Source organism: Pseudoliparis swirei, chromosome 16, assembly GCF_029220125.1.
Source record: "Pseudoliparis swirei isolate HS2019 ecotype Mariana Trench chromosome 16, NWPU_hadal_v1, whole genome shotgun sequence".
NCBI classification, from domain to species: Eukaryota; Metazoa; Chordata; class Actinopteri; order Perciformes; family Liparidae; genus Pseudoliparis; species Pseudoliparis swirei.
Window position 1 is genome coordinate 14,886,168 of NC_079403.1, and position 15,244 is coordinate 14,901,411.

Here is a 15,244-nt window from a genome sequence, read left to right on the forward strand (position 1 = left end):
TGTGACTCCTGCTGCAGTAGCAAGAAGTCATTCCTTTCCTCAATCATTCTGTCAGTCGCCCAGGAGCAACCTGGATCCTCCCAACAATATTAATAGTTTGATGTTTGAATGTGAGAGGAATGAGGGTGCAGAGGGGTGGGGGGTTATAGGCGCTAACAATTAGCTCTGAGGCTCTTTTGCGTTTTAATGGTTCTCCGTCATAATTTGAGTGATGGTGAGCTTATGTGAGTAAACGCACAGCATGGTATATTTATTACTGGTGTCGCACTGTCTGCATGTGTATGTGTGCACACGTAGCCTCTAGACCTGTGCATAGCAGATGAGACATCTGGGCGGATTGTTCGTGGCCAAACAGCACACATTCATTGTCACAGACAGACGCGCACAGATCTTCACTTTAAAAAAAACAACAACATCTGAAATACATACGTACACACAAAAAACACAAATGCAGTTGCAGACGCAAATTGAGTACACCCATAACCCCGGCAACCGAAACACTACCTCACTGAGAGAAAAACCATGGATGCAAAATCATTACCACCGTGCTGACTCTCCATTCTTTAAACTGTGAAGAGAGTTTCACAGAGGCCACCTGAAGTGAAAGATAGGTGTTACTGTCCTTGAAAGAAAACACACACACACACACACATACTCACACACACTCACTCGATCTCTCTGTTGCTCTCTTTTCTCACACACACTGTGTCCCTTGGGTGTTGCTGTCTGTTCCTTGCAACTTAACAGGCAGGGACCTCCAGTAGCAAAAGATGCCGATGGCATCCTCTTTCACCCGCTGGTTGTGGGAGCGATAACACCGATGCGCAGCGTCGCCGAGAGAGCACTATGCCATTCCCCTTCGCCTCGCAGCGCGGACCCCCACTTTACATATTCAAAACTAATCCTCTCCTGAATATATAGACTGGTTTTATGTATAGAGCCAGATCCAGGAATCACCAAAGGGCATCCCCAGCACTCGGAAGAACACTTGAGCTGATTTTATTAGTGCTTTATATAATTCTGGCAGCGGTACACACACTGCGACAGTGTGCTGTGTACAAACTGGCCTTTAGATGTAAGGTGACAGCTCCTCAGAGAGAAATAACAGCCGAGCAGCCACTTCTACAAAAATTAAATAGATCAAAAATATTGAATGAAGTAGAAAAATGCTCTACTACTGTGTGAGATCCAGTGGCCATAGTAATGTGGAGAAGATGCTCTCTGTTCTTTATGACATTTTAAAGCAATTTGTATGGGTTTTCCTGTTTAGGCTTATTACTATATTCACTTCTCCAAATAAAAGCATGCTTTATGGTGATGTATTTACACTGCAATGTTACTAGACTAGAAGTATTATATAGCATGAATTCAATGTATTTGGGCAATAAAACAATAATTTAATTTGTTTTACTTTAAGCCAAATATGCTGAGGTACTGTATATTTGACATTTTCCCACCGGCTTTCATGTACATGCATGTCAGTATCATTATTTGTTATCAACATGTCAAATTAGAACATGTAGCCTTCAATGAAACAACATGTTTTCCTGCTTATCATCATTAGTAGTATCTACAATATGTTTATTGTTTTTTTTAATATTCTGTATTCAAATCTGCGTAGATGACAGGAGGATGACATTGACAAAAAAAAAACATATTTCTGCTGTGTAATAACGTGACTTCCCTGTCTCAGTTAGTTAAAAGAGTAATCCCACTTAAGAAGTCTGTTTCCATTTACTGAGGAAATATTGACGGACGGCTCATTTCCTTTAAAGAGCTGTGTTGTCTCAGGCAGTGTCCTGGACACCAATGCCCCGAAGGACTTGCTCCTCCCTTAGACTAACATGACCACCGCTCCAGGGGCTAGCTGCTCTGCAAAATACACGCAAATTTATTTCCAAAATGTGTCTAAACGAACACATTAAAAAGCAAGTCCTGGAAGAAGTGCCCTGAGCTATAGACACTGTTAGACACTGTTTGAACGTAACAGCGAGGTGTGCCCTGTTTGATTTGCTAGAGAGTGAGAAACAGAGCAAGAGTCATGAGAAACTTAACATTTCTGTTGTTTATTCAGACATTATTGAACTCGCAATGTTGACTGGAAGTTTTTTTTTCTTTTCGTTCAGTGTTGCATCGTTAGCGAGAAGTAGGGAGCGGAGTGGAAGGAGTTGTGGGGTGTGTAGTAAAAGATATAACAATAATGAAGTCTTTATTGACTTGCATATTGAATTCTGTTTAAAGAAAGTTAATATTAATGATCCATCATATGCTCCCATTCAGCGTGTTGCCCAGGGCAGGTGTTTGTAATATTGACCATGCTGAAGGAATCTTCTCGCTGAATCACAACAATACAAAAAGTTAAAGCGACGTTCCCGTCAGTGTGCTCCAATAAAAGACATTAAAGGTAAAGTGAGGTGTAGCTTTTCAAACACTCATTACCTATAAACAGATGTTCCCCAGCTGCCAACTCGCAAAATGCACTGCTGACAACAACTGTTCGGGCCGAAATTATGCAGGGAAATGCATCTATATAACCTAGGACCTTCAGAGAAGGCCTCATAACCACTCTGTCTGAGGAAACAAGATGGCTGATGTAGAAATTAATGCAGGCAAAGTCATTATCTTCCCTCCTAAAACCACAGTGGGTTTATGTCCCCCTGTGTCGTTTTTTCTCCGGGGCTAGCATTTAAGTGTCGATGGACTTATAAAAAGATAGGACAAGCCAACTGTGCCTCTTTTGTCTCCTTTCCTCCATCTGGGAGGCAGCACCATATGCAAGAACTGGCTCAGCTTCTGTAAAACTTCCATTAAAGATGCACAACTAAGGCTCTGCCAGCTTGAATATTACCTCTCTCCGCAAATTATTTATGGCTCGGAAAAAACGCTGATGATGAGCATCTCCAGCGACTTGTATAAATAAAAACACTATTTTGTGCAATTTCAGCTGTGCTTTTCCTTTTTTCTCCCATTTTAGGGGGGTGGGGGGGGGGGGTGCAGTTTATTCACATAGTAAGGTTTTTTAAGTGTATAGCATTTCATTATCTTAACCTCGGCGGGGAGGACTGTGCTGTGTTATGCATGTTTTGTATAATTAAAGAGAGGATATCCTCTTCCAGTTTGTAGATTTTTATAACAACAGTGACAAAGCTGATAATTATGATGACAACTGTGACGGATGGAGATGATCAGAGGATGTGAGAAAGGGAAGGCGCAACGCAGAGGGTTGCGCTTTCACGAGGGACACTTCATGATCGGGATGTGCCATCAAGTCTCTCATTAACAAAGAGCCTTTGTCTTCTCTTTGCGTGACTCAGCCCGCCGTCCGTCTGCACATGTCCACGAGTCTTCGCCAGACCAATATTGACCTAATTTATCATGCGGGGAATATGAAGAAGTTAACCTTTTGGAATGAAAAAAAAAAGCACCTTGCAGCAACATTAATTGACAAACCGTATCAATTCTCCCTCCTACCTCTCTTTTGTAATTACTCTGACGCACATTTGATTGCCGCTGCGGAGCTGAGGACCCACGCTTCATTTGCCGTGAGGTCATCGGCAGCCCTCAGAAATATGAATATGATTTATACAGGAAGTGAGTGTGCTCTGTCTGCATTGTGAGAGATGTCTTTTTGTGCGTGTGTGCGCGTGTGTGTGTGTGTGTGTGTGTGTGTGTGTGTGGTTACGAGAGACACAGAGAGGGAGAGAAGAAGGGGGGAATGTCCTTGGCTTCATACTGTATGTTGCATGAGGAGATTAATGCCTCCCTGGCAGCCATATCTGCTTAGCAGGAGGACTTCTCCAAAGTGCACTGCATGTAATTATCTGGCAAGTTTATACTAGTTTTAGATAAAGAAGCACTCTGTGGCACATTTTTCAAGTTTGCTCAATTGCGGCTCTTTCTGTGTAATTTGCCACATTAGAAGTGCCCGCCAACCTTTTTGACTGCTTGATCACATTTATTGCTGAAGATGTGTGGAAAGAATGCAGACGTCCGTTTGACTTAAGCCGTCATTTTTTACATTTCTATGTTCAAGATTTTGTAATTTACTTCTTCTTAGGTTTAGTGTAAAACAAACATTTAGTTTTTTAGAATCTTTAATTTTATCGTGGCTTAGAACCAGTGAGATTTAAGTTGTATTTCATATCACTGTACATAAGTAGGCCAACCCAGAGTTGTGAGAGCTGTTTTCCCTCTGGGACTGGAGGTAGTGTGTCATATAAAGTCTCCATTTCTGCTTCAGCTCCAAGTTCACTCTCAGCACCAGGACAGCGGTAGAGACTGTGCATGACAACACCACTCGCAGGCCTCGAGGAAAATAGCAGTTTGCCTGCCAATCTCTGTCACTGCCATCCAAGTTCAACCTGTACTTTGAGATACTTGATGCATATATGGCCCCTTGGGTGTCCTGGAACATTCCATGTACTGTTCATTTGTAGTTCTGCATCACATTCACGTTGCCTTGCCGACTCTCTGAAGGTGATTGGTGACGTGGAAGGGTTGGTGCCCTGCCCGGGTCGGGGCTCGGCCAATCGGAGAGAGGACAAGGAAGGTGCGAATGCTGCACACCAGCTTCGGAAACGGAAGAAAGTATTTGGGCGTGAGTGTTACATCTAAGAGCACACAAAGTAAACATGCAATAGTCCTTGTCGCCTTATCTCTCACACACACACACACACACACACACACACACACACACACACACACACACACACACACACACACACACACACACACAGACTCTTACTTGTGCAAACCTTTTCTTACCTGCTGTTTGTTTAGCAGAATTTACACAGTTTCATCGGGTGTTTCGTTCCCTCAGGGTCCAATCGTGTGGAGCCAATAGGAGGAAGTGGGTGTGGCTTCAGTTTTGCACTGCAAGACCTCAACCGATGAAACCAAAGCAAAGGATGAGATGGTTGGATCCTAAACTAATGTAAGTCAGCTTATCAATCTGTTTGACTTTAATCCTCTGCAAAATAGTACAGTAGTTGGTACATGTATTGAATAGTTTGTGCTTTTTGTGTTGTTGTAGGATTTAAATATTAAAAACACTTTCACACCAAAATGTGGCGTGAAAAGATCTCATTCACTTTTGCAATAACTTTTTTCTTAGTTCTAATGTGTGTACTGTATTTTTGGTTCTCAATTCCTGAGTACTATACCTTTTCATGACAAGTTTAATTACAGAATAACGGCAACCAAAAACAGTTTTGTAAATTATTTTGTTCTGGCATCCCCCAGCAAGTAAACACAAATATTATTAGTGAACTAGTTATAACCAAACAATGTCCAGCGACACCAAGGAATGCAGTGAGGTCTCAACACGTTGAAAAATGAAGATTCTAAAATTCCCTAATCAGAACACGAGTGATAAAATATCAATATTGGCCTCACATAAAGCAAGATAATATTCAGGCCTGTTTGATTTGTATTGAATATGTGTCTGCTAGCCGGTGCTCAGTGTAATGAAGTGGCTCACAAATCAGGCCATAATGGCTGCCTACTTACACATATTGCTTAATTAAAGGTTGTGAGCTTATTAGCATGTGTCTCTGGCACAGGGCGCGGCGAGATGGGAATCGGGTCTGATGTCGTTGAGGGCCAGGCTTTAAAGGTTTTATAGATGTCTAACCTATCACACTAAAGCCATAGCCCCCTGTCCCCAAGATCGGATCTTAATAACCTGTCATTTTCATTGATGATGATTCGCCTTTATGGGCAGCCATTACAGATCAAGTTCTAAGTCGTGTTGGATGGCGATAGCGACCATTCGTGCCCGTCATTACCAGAAGACACACCTTACCTCGGCCTTGATGGTGCTTTTCACCTCCATGTTTAAAACCATCTCAGCCAGGGCCCAAGGGGGGCGTGGTGCACAGTGTTATATAGATACACACACACACACACACACACACACTCTCTCTCACACACATAACGAACGCAGGCCATCTGCAATACGACATGAGGAAAGCACAACATGTAGGCCTAATTATACAGGGATTGCATTGATTGTTTGTGTCCACTGTGTGCCAACTCTCACCAGATCATGACGTTTTGTCTAATTTGGTGTGTTTTCAGCATTGGCAGGATGTGTCAGACTCTGGTGTTGCGTCCTGTCCTTCCGTCTGCCTTTGACACTAGCCAGAACCTATAGAGCTAATGCGCTCCAATTAGAGATCACTCCATTAACAGTGACAGTGCTACACCCCCCAATTCAATCAGCCCCTTAATGAACATTAAGCAGAGACGCCGGCTCTTAGAGACGACAGGATGCTCTCTCTCTCTCTCTCTCTCTCTCTCTCTCTCTCTCTCTCTTTGTCCTACTTTACTCCCTCTCTACCGATCCGTATTGTTCTCATCCTCTCACCCAACTCTCCTGTTCTTTTTATTTCCCCTGTTTGTCTGTTTTCAATGGTACAGTATTGGACGCAAAATCAACACAGCTGAGAAGCATACAAATAGCTCTGTTCTGTTTTGATATGTTAATAATGATTTATAAATCCATACTATTTGATGATTTTTTTAGACTCCTGCTTTTTCTCTTGTTTGATGTTTTCTGAAAGCAGCACCAACTTTTCAGTTCATCATCAAAACAATGCCCTCTGCAATATTTTCCAACGGAGGGCGGACGGTGCAGATACAGGCGGGGGTGGGGGTGCAAAGGTATTTCAATGGTTCAAATATTTGATTGTTAATGACAAACACCATTTCACCACAATTTAAATTTAAAATTGATCCCTGGGAGCAATTATTTCTGGGGGAGAAAAACACGCCGCTAGGTCTCCGCTCCACACACTTGCTGATTTAAGTTAAAAGAAAACCTTTTTGCAGAGCTATCATAAGGGAGCTGCAATTTTTTGAAGTAAGTGCCTGCATCTGCTTAGAGCCAACCCAACCTGGGGATGTTGCTGGAGAGTGAGAAAATAGAGGAAAAATAGAACATAAAAAGAAAAAAATAACACTTTGTCTAATTCTATATTTATGTAGCCCTCAGCTTGCGGTGTTCACATAAAACAGTTTGTATTCAGAAGTGCTGCGGTGATCGTAATGCTGCACGTAGAGATCGGCGACTCTTCTGGCACGGTTGGCGGGTGCAGCTCAGCCTGATTCATTTGAATTAAAGTTACCAACTAAATAAAAGGGATTCAAATTCTCACTTTTGCTTTTTTTCTTCTTCTATATTTTTCTTTCCGGACCTTTTCTGATTTTTTTTTTTTTTTTTAAGGCAAGCACTAATGTATTTCTTTTGATGAAGAACTTTGTACATTTACTGTGTTTGCATATACCTCTATTCACCTGACTTCATTTATGGCATCTTTTTGTTTGATGTTGAAATTTCTTTATGTCTTGCACAGAGCTTGTTGTTCTGATGTTTTTGGATCAGAGAAAAAAGAAGAATATCTGGCTGACAACTAAATGTGTGTGAACCTCATGTGTGTCCACTTCTCATCTATTAAAAATGTTTATTTTTCTGTAAAAAATCAGAAAACTCTTTTTTTCCCCACAATAATAAAACATGTTTAAAAAACTGTAATTTGTAATGTTCAACCTTTGACTGAATACATGTGTGTGTTAGGGCTCTCTTCAACACCTTTTATTTTACAAACACTATTTAACATTTTCACAACAGAAACTCACCTCAGATTTACGACTGGGCCAATCAGCTCAGCAACACATGAAAATAATTATGTGTTACCTGCAACACCAGTACGGTGGCATTTATGTTGCTGTGGTAGAACAATAATATGCTAAACAGATTTACTTTCCAGACCTCTGTCAGGTTTTTCCTGCCCAAACAGTATTCTTCTCCACTGACCCCGAACATGATTTCCTGGTGCTTAAGCCGTGGAAAAACACACACGGTCGGGGTGCGCGGAGATGTCAACACCGTGCCATATTTCTGTGGCATCTGGATAGATCATGTGCCTCTCTGCACACATATTTATTTATTTTTACTCTTCCAGAGCAGTGTCAGGGAGGCAGATGTCCTGCTCACGGGAACAACATAATTTGTGGTGGAAAAAAAAGGGGGGTGGGGAGGTGGAGGGAAAAACTATATGAATATGCAAATCTTGTCACAGTGTGGAACCTTGTAATGAGTGGGAAATGTTGTCGCCATCTTTCATTATGCAGAGGTCATTGCTTAATGCCAGGCAGCTGGGCCCAGCTTCTTCTCTCTGCACTCCCCCAACCCCCCAACCTCTCCTGTCATCTCACAGCAACTTGAACCAAACTACAGGCTGGCACGAACCAACGCAGAGGTCACACCGAGACACACGCACACAACACCTGCATATCGCTGTTGAAAGAAACCCCTCCGTTCTGTTGATTCTTATTGTCACTTCACTGAAAGGATGGAGGAAATGTCTTATCAAGATGAATACAAAAAAATCGTCTTTGCACTGTTGTAAAATATATGCCACGCACATCACTCGTCACGGAATGAATGTTCAGTAGCACTTTGTGAATAACATCTCCCTGAGGAGGAGATGACATGTGAGAAGTTTAAACAAGACAATGGACTCACATCAATCCTCCCGGTAGAACTTGCATGCATGGGCTGTGTGAGTTGTTTTTTGTTGAACGCTCAAAAGTAGGCACAGCCATCATGTTGTGGTTGTTGTTGCTTCCTTCCTTTTGATCAACCCTTTCGTGTTCTGTAGATTGCTGAGACAGCTCGCTGCTGTTCTGTCTCCTCTCGCAACAGCTTTCGTGAAATTTCCGCTGGCGTCTGCCCGACAGTGAGCTATGGGGCTAATCACTAGGTAAACCCGTCTCCTTCTCTCTCATGCACTCTTCAAATAATCCCGGGTTTGAATGCTAAAAATGTAATGAACTTCACGGTTCATTGTGTTTGACATTGCTTAATTAATGGGTGCATTTAAAGTACATAGGGCCCCAGTAATTGATTTATATGCATGATTTGCACATACAGCTGTTGGTTCCTGTAGGAGACTCATCACTCAACAAGAGGCTGTGCTGATGATAGGCTGGCTAGGTAATATCAGGATGTTCTGTTTGGCCTATCCAGCCCTGAGAAATCGGGCATTTTCATTTTTTTTTTAACCAAACCTTTATAGCAGACTCAGCCCGGCAGCAGGTTTTGATATGGAAAACAGGTGCCTCCTGTAGCATAATTGAATAAATTTACAAAATGTAGTTGAGAGCCGATTTTCACCCGGCTATGCCCGATGGTGAGGGTCGGGCACAAATAGTTAGAACTCTCTCTCTCTTTCTCTCTCTATCTGTCTGTCTGTCTGGTCACTCTCCACAAGGACAGCTCGTGTTACTGCACCTGCCTGGACCGAGCTGTGCGCGGTCATCACCAACAAGAATGCAGACCGTGTCTATGGATCTGTGACCTCCACACATTGTGGCTTAAAACACACATTCCTCCTCTTGAACAAGCGTTCTTTATCTGGTTTATTCATATTCATCGAGTAGAAGTGCTGCGTGCAGCTCTGTTGCTCATGCATTGTGCAAGGTGCTGGAGGGCCAAACTGGTGGCTACTGCAGCCATGCATACGTGCGTGCATACCGAATACTCATTATGTAACCAGACGCTGCTACATCATGACGAAGGTGGGTTTTGACTCATGTGATCCTCATTCTAAGAGGACATTATAGTCGTCTGTGAATTTATGGAAAAAATCTCTGGGATTAATCACTGAATGAATCAAGTGAAAAAAACAGTTGAGTAGTCTTTGTATTGATTATTGCTTATGTTAAATAGGTCTGTAATACAATGGTGGTCATTTATTTAGAAACTGGAACTATGTCTAACTTTACTTCAGCTACCAGGACGGCCGCGCACTATACAGTGTAGACATTACGTTTCAAACTAGAGCATTGACTTGAATATATGTCCTGTCACTGGACATTTGAAAGGGTCATTAACATGAACAGTGGTTGTTTTATTTGCTGCAAACAGAAGTGCGTTCTGTCAAAGAAATGGTTACGCTGTGAGCATCACAAATTAAATTCCATTCATCTCTGTTGTACTGTGGTGGCATGTGGACGAAAATGGATGGATGGATCTAAAAAAAAACAAAATACCTGCATGACAAGTTAAACGCCAAGAATCCTTTTTTTTGTCATCTGGGTGAACGAACCCTTTACAACATCAATCTTAACAATTACATTGTGGACCTAAGTGTTGTTAAAAGCTCAGTTTGTATTAATGCTGAGCCACCACCTTTACAGTGTTAGCATTTAGCCTCCATTGATTGTGTCCTTTATGCTTAGTTCAGGCATACCCGGTGTGGTTATAATTATTGTTTTCAGGAGAGATTCTGGAGGTCGCTGGCCCCTAACCATTATTTGGTTTTGGACAGACCCTCTGTGGAGCTCAGATCAATCTCTCACCTACAGAACATTCGAGCATATTTCTATCACCAGCATATTGATTTTTCCATGAGCAGGCCCCCGTTGTGTGTGTGAGGTGTTTTCTCGCACGGCGCATAGGGGATGCAGCCTGCAGCGTGCGCAAACACACACACTAGCATGCTCTGTACATGGGCCGACACAAACAAACACATACACACTTACACACACTCACACATGCTTTTTCATTTATTCATTTCTGTAGACACCCATAGGCACTTCTTTGTGTAAAATGCATGCATCGGCATATTTAGTGGCTTCAGATCTCAAACACACAGTCCTTGTTAAAGCAGACACCAAGTGAACCATGTCCTCTCTGGGGCCAAGTGTCTTGCTTTCTTTATTACACACACTAATCAATACGGACTGGCCTGGTGTTGAGGCCTGCCATCTTTCCATCTTCCTCTGCAGTCTCCTTCTCTCCCTCGTCAACCCTGCTTCCCATCACTCATCTCTCCCATGCCTTCCATTCATTCATCCAACTTTCTGTCTCTCCACCACTGAGTTCCATCCACCAATCTGTCCATGCATCCATCATCACATATCCCTTCACCTTACGCTCCGACCGTCACTCCATCTTTATGATTGTTTTAGTCCCTGGCATCTCTTTGATTCACAGGGAAAAGAGAGCTAAAGAGGGCAAGAAAAGGGATACAAGAGAGAGAGAGTGTGTGTGTGTGTGTGTGTGTGTGTGTGTGTCTGTTTGTGTGTGTGGGTGCGGGCGGGCCGGCGGGTGTGTTTGTGTGTCTGTGTGAGAGGCAGCGTCATTGTCATCTATAACATGGCCGGACAAGGGAGGGTGATTTGGATTTAAATAATGTATTAGATTTTCTGAGCTACCATCCACAATGCCTCACACCACTATGAAACATAATAACTTAAAGGTGCGTGTGTGTGTGCGTGTGTGAGAAAGAAAGAAAGAAAGAGAGGCACACACACGATATGAAATTGCATGTCTTTTAGATGCAAATTCAGTTGCGTGTAAAATGGTTTGATGCAGACGGATCGGTTCAAATTGTTGTTTGGCAATAAAGAAAGAGTCTTTTATTGTCCAAGTGCATTACAAACACACAAAGTCAGGCTCAGAGTGGAATTGGAGCTTTGGCAGCGGTGATTTGAGACAAAAGACGCGGCCGGCAAAGCACGTGATGGGGAGTAAAAGATTGTTCTGGAATTTGTCTAAAGCCAGTAATCATTTTGGTGCAGAAGAGGAGTACTATATCAGAGCGCCAAATCAATATCACATTACTTTGAGTATGGGAGTATATACAAGACTCATCAAATTGATTATTTGTGATGCTACAATAGCAGTTTCATTTGCCCGAGACCTCGACAACAACTACTGTTCAATTACCGGGGCTGTGTGCGGATTGAGAAAAAAAAAGGAGAAAAAAAAGAACTACAACAAGACAAATGGATATTTATTTGACAAAAATAAAGCCTTGCCTGGAATAGAACTGAGGAATAGTATGTCACAGTCAAGCTCTGGTTAAAAGATGACTTATTTCATCGGACATTGTAATTTCATGAATATATTTTCCGAGGGCCCTGGATAAAAACAGAATTCATCATGAAGTTTGTACAGGCCATAATGTCACCGCGATGATTAATCAACCTCCTAATGTGTTGTGCATGTAAGAGTGGTGATGTTAAACATGTACGCTCCCCCTGACGTGGTGGTTGGAGACAGACGGCGATGGCTTACGTTGTTTCAATTTTCCTTTTTTAAAAGCATCATTAAAACTGTCTCTCCTCCGCCCAGGAGGAGAGACAGACCTGACCCCCGGAATTCGAAAATCTCAAAGTGCCGGGACTAGTATTACCCGGCACTTCGGACCTTCTCCAAAGCCCTCCTCTCCCACACCCGTTCGGAACCGGACCACCCATCCATCCAACTACTCCCGCCTAGGCAGAAGCAGCAGCAAACAACCGCTGTGAAGGAGGTGCAACGCTGGTCGGACCAATCGGAGTCTATGCTATGCTACTGTTTTGAACGCGCGGACTGGGATATGTTCAGGGCGCTGGACAACAACAACAGTGATGGTCCTCAGTCACAGGTTCATCATTCATCAAGTTGTGCATGCGGACCGTTGTATCGGTTCAGTTCGGTCCGGATTTATCCCAACCGAAAACCGTGGATAAATGCCGATGTTCGGCGCTGCACAGCACGCTGACTCACGCGCGGTTCGGAATGGAAAGAATATGGCGGAATACAAAACCTCGCTTCCCCCATCAAGCACCGGAACTGGAAGAGGGAGGGAGTTCATGAGAGGGTGGAGAGAGGGTGTACAGGAAGGGACGAGGAATGTGCGGACTCACGAGACATCCACGGACTTCAGAGGAGAACAGGCCTCCGAACTCCTCTACCTCCCTCCCTCCTAAACCTCGGCAGCTTCGGTTCGGCGCCGAAGAAGCGGCAGCGCGCCGAAAACAGCGCCGCCGATCTCAGAAGAGCCTCCTCGGCGCAGTTCGGCGGGGGCGGCGCCGAGCCGCCCAAGGCGCCGCCCCATCCCAGCCAGCAGCATCCCAGCATCAGGCGGCAGCCCTCAGGCCACTTCAGCGGGGATTGCGGACATCTGTTCCCATCTCTCCTTCAACCTCTCCTGTCGTGTGTCTGCATTGGCTCAATGTCAACCACCTGCCCCTGTAACCTGCCCCAATGACTCCTGCCCGTAGCCTCGATTGTCAGTAAATGCTTGAGAGGTTGGTCAAGGACTATTTGTTCCATGTTGCCTGCCAGGTGGTGAGGATGGGCGTACCACTCAGAGCCGCTGGACCCAACACGGAGGAGCCCCTCAGGCGTGGCGGAGCTCTCTCCTCTCCTCCTGTACACCCCCACTTGCGGCCATGCCATGCCAAGCTCTCCAATCATCAGGTTTGCCAAGGACGTGGCAGTGGTGTTGGGCTGATCACCCTACCGACGACTACAGCACAGGAGGAGGAGGAGGATGTGGTACCAGGAGAACAGGGAAGAACAGCACAGCTCGTCAAGAAAGCAAGAAGACCAAGGAAGGACATGAAGAAGGAGGAGCTGACGAGAGAGCACCATAGTCGGAGCAGAGAGCGAGTTGCAGAGTCTTCAGCAGGTTCAAGTCTCCTCATCTCCGGACCCACACATGGACACACTTCACACCACCACGCTGGTGAAAGGCCAACAACGCCTGTGTTCCGACCGACTGAGATTCCTTTAATTCCTCCCGCATTCTACACCACCATCTACACCAGTACCATCCAGTGTTCTGACAGGTTGCATCACCCAGGAACTGCAGGACCCTGCACCGCCCCTGGAGCACTACAGAGGGTGAGGGTGGCGCGGTCGGGTATATACATCGAGCCTTGGCCAGGGCCAAACGGATGCTGAAGAGAATAACCACCCCGGCACAAAACTGTTCACCCTTTCTACCGGCAGGCAGGCGGTATCAAAGTATCAAGTGAACAAGACAAGGGACTGAGGGACAGTCAGGCCATCAGGCTGCTGAACCAGAACATATTCTGTGAATATCTATGGCCATGGTGTATATTTTATTACATTGTTTATATATATATATATTGTATATATATATTGTATATATATATATATATAGCCTCAAAAAAGTGTATATTTTATTACATTGTTTTATATATATATATTGTCATGATGTACATTCTATTACAGTGTTTTATATATATATTGTTAACTTTTCTTTTTTTGTGTGTGGATATTGTATAGTTTATTCTCATTCTTATTCTTTTTTGTCTGCTACTGCTGTCGGGGTGTTTTGCACATAGAGAATTTCCCGAACCGATTTATACTAAAAAAACAAAAAAAAAAAAAAAAACTTGAAATTGAAAAAAAACTATACATTGTATGGGGATCTGGGTGTCTTGAAGTGGGGTTGACTGAGGTATTCTCCATTGGACAAAAAACACTTACAGAAACGTAACATCTGTATCGAGCAGTAAATGATTTAATATCATTGAAAAAAACTGCCCTCTGTTCAGTTTGGACTTGTTGCCCTAAAAAGTATTTTAGTAACATCAGTCCAACTGTTGCTATGAACGGCCTCCACCAACACTCGTCTTAATGACTTTAAGTCTTCAATATGGGGCCATCAGGAGAGACAAGGCGCAGCGGCTCCTTGGATGATTAAAAAGTCATTTCCTTAACTGTCCTCCCAGGATTTGCAAGCTTTTTTTTTGGTTCGAAAACATTAAATTGCTCCAATCAAGCATAAACGTCTCCTGCTTGTGGTGTAATTTGTACTGCTGTTCGCGTGGTGGGCGCTTATTTGTCATCCTTTTCCTTTGGCGCTTTTCCCAACCGCCTTGATCAACAATTAATGGTTGAAATTGCTTCCTTGTTACTTATGGCTGTGGAGACAGATGCAGCAATGTAAAAAAAGGAGAAAAAAAGAAAGATCGTTTAATTGAACAGCAAAAATGTGTTAAGATTGGTTCAACTTTATTCATACAGTATTGAACTCATTTCTACTTGTCCTTTTACATCTTCTAATGCTTTTATGGTGCACTCTCACAGCATGATGCATTGGGTTATTACATACATAGTATCACAACAGCAGTAGTCCACTCTATTCTATTCCTCTCTGCCTCTCAGCTCTTCTGTCTCTCTCCCCCACTCTGTTCTTTTACACAATGACCTTTAGTGCTCTTTCCTTCATTGCGGGGACAGGCCTGGGCCTGGCATCTGATAGAATCAATATTCTATTATGATAGTGCGTGGAGCGTGTGGGGCTTTACAACTCTGCTGTAATAGTCTCTCTATTTCATCCCGTGGCAGCCATGGCCTGAGGGATCATCCAGGCCTCTCCAGGCTCTATGCTCCCAGCATCGCCCCATTTCCATTAACGTCGTAGGCCTCTGC

At 43.6% G+C, this 15,244-nt stretch overlaps 1 protein-coding gene across 1 annotated transcript in view; it reads left to right on the plus strand.

The window, feature by feature from the left end:
• The window catches only part of ofcc1 (orofacial cleft 1 candidate 1), a 78,761-nt gene extending 71,277 nt beyond the window's left edge, over positions 1-7,484 (plus strand). The window contains 2 exon segments of the mRNA XM_056434709.1: positions 4,477-4,597; positions 4,820-7,484. Coding sequence (XP_056290684.1) covers positions 4,477-4,597; positions 4,820-4,893 — 195 coding nt within the window. The 3' untranslated portion in view covers positions 4,894-7,484.
• The last annotated feature ends 7,760 nt before the right edge of the window (positions 7,485-15,244 follow it).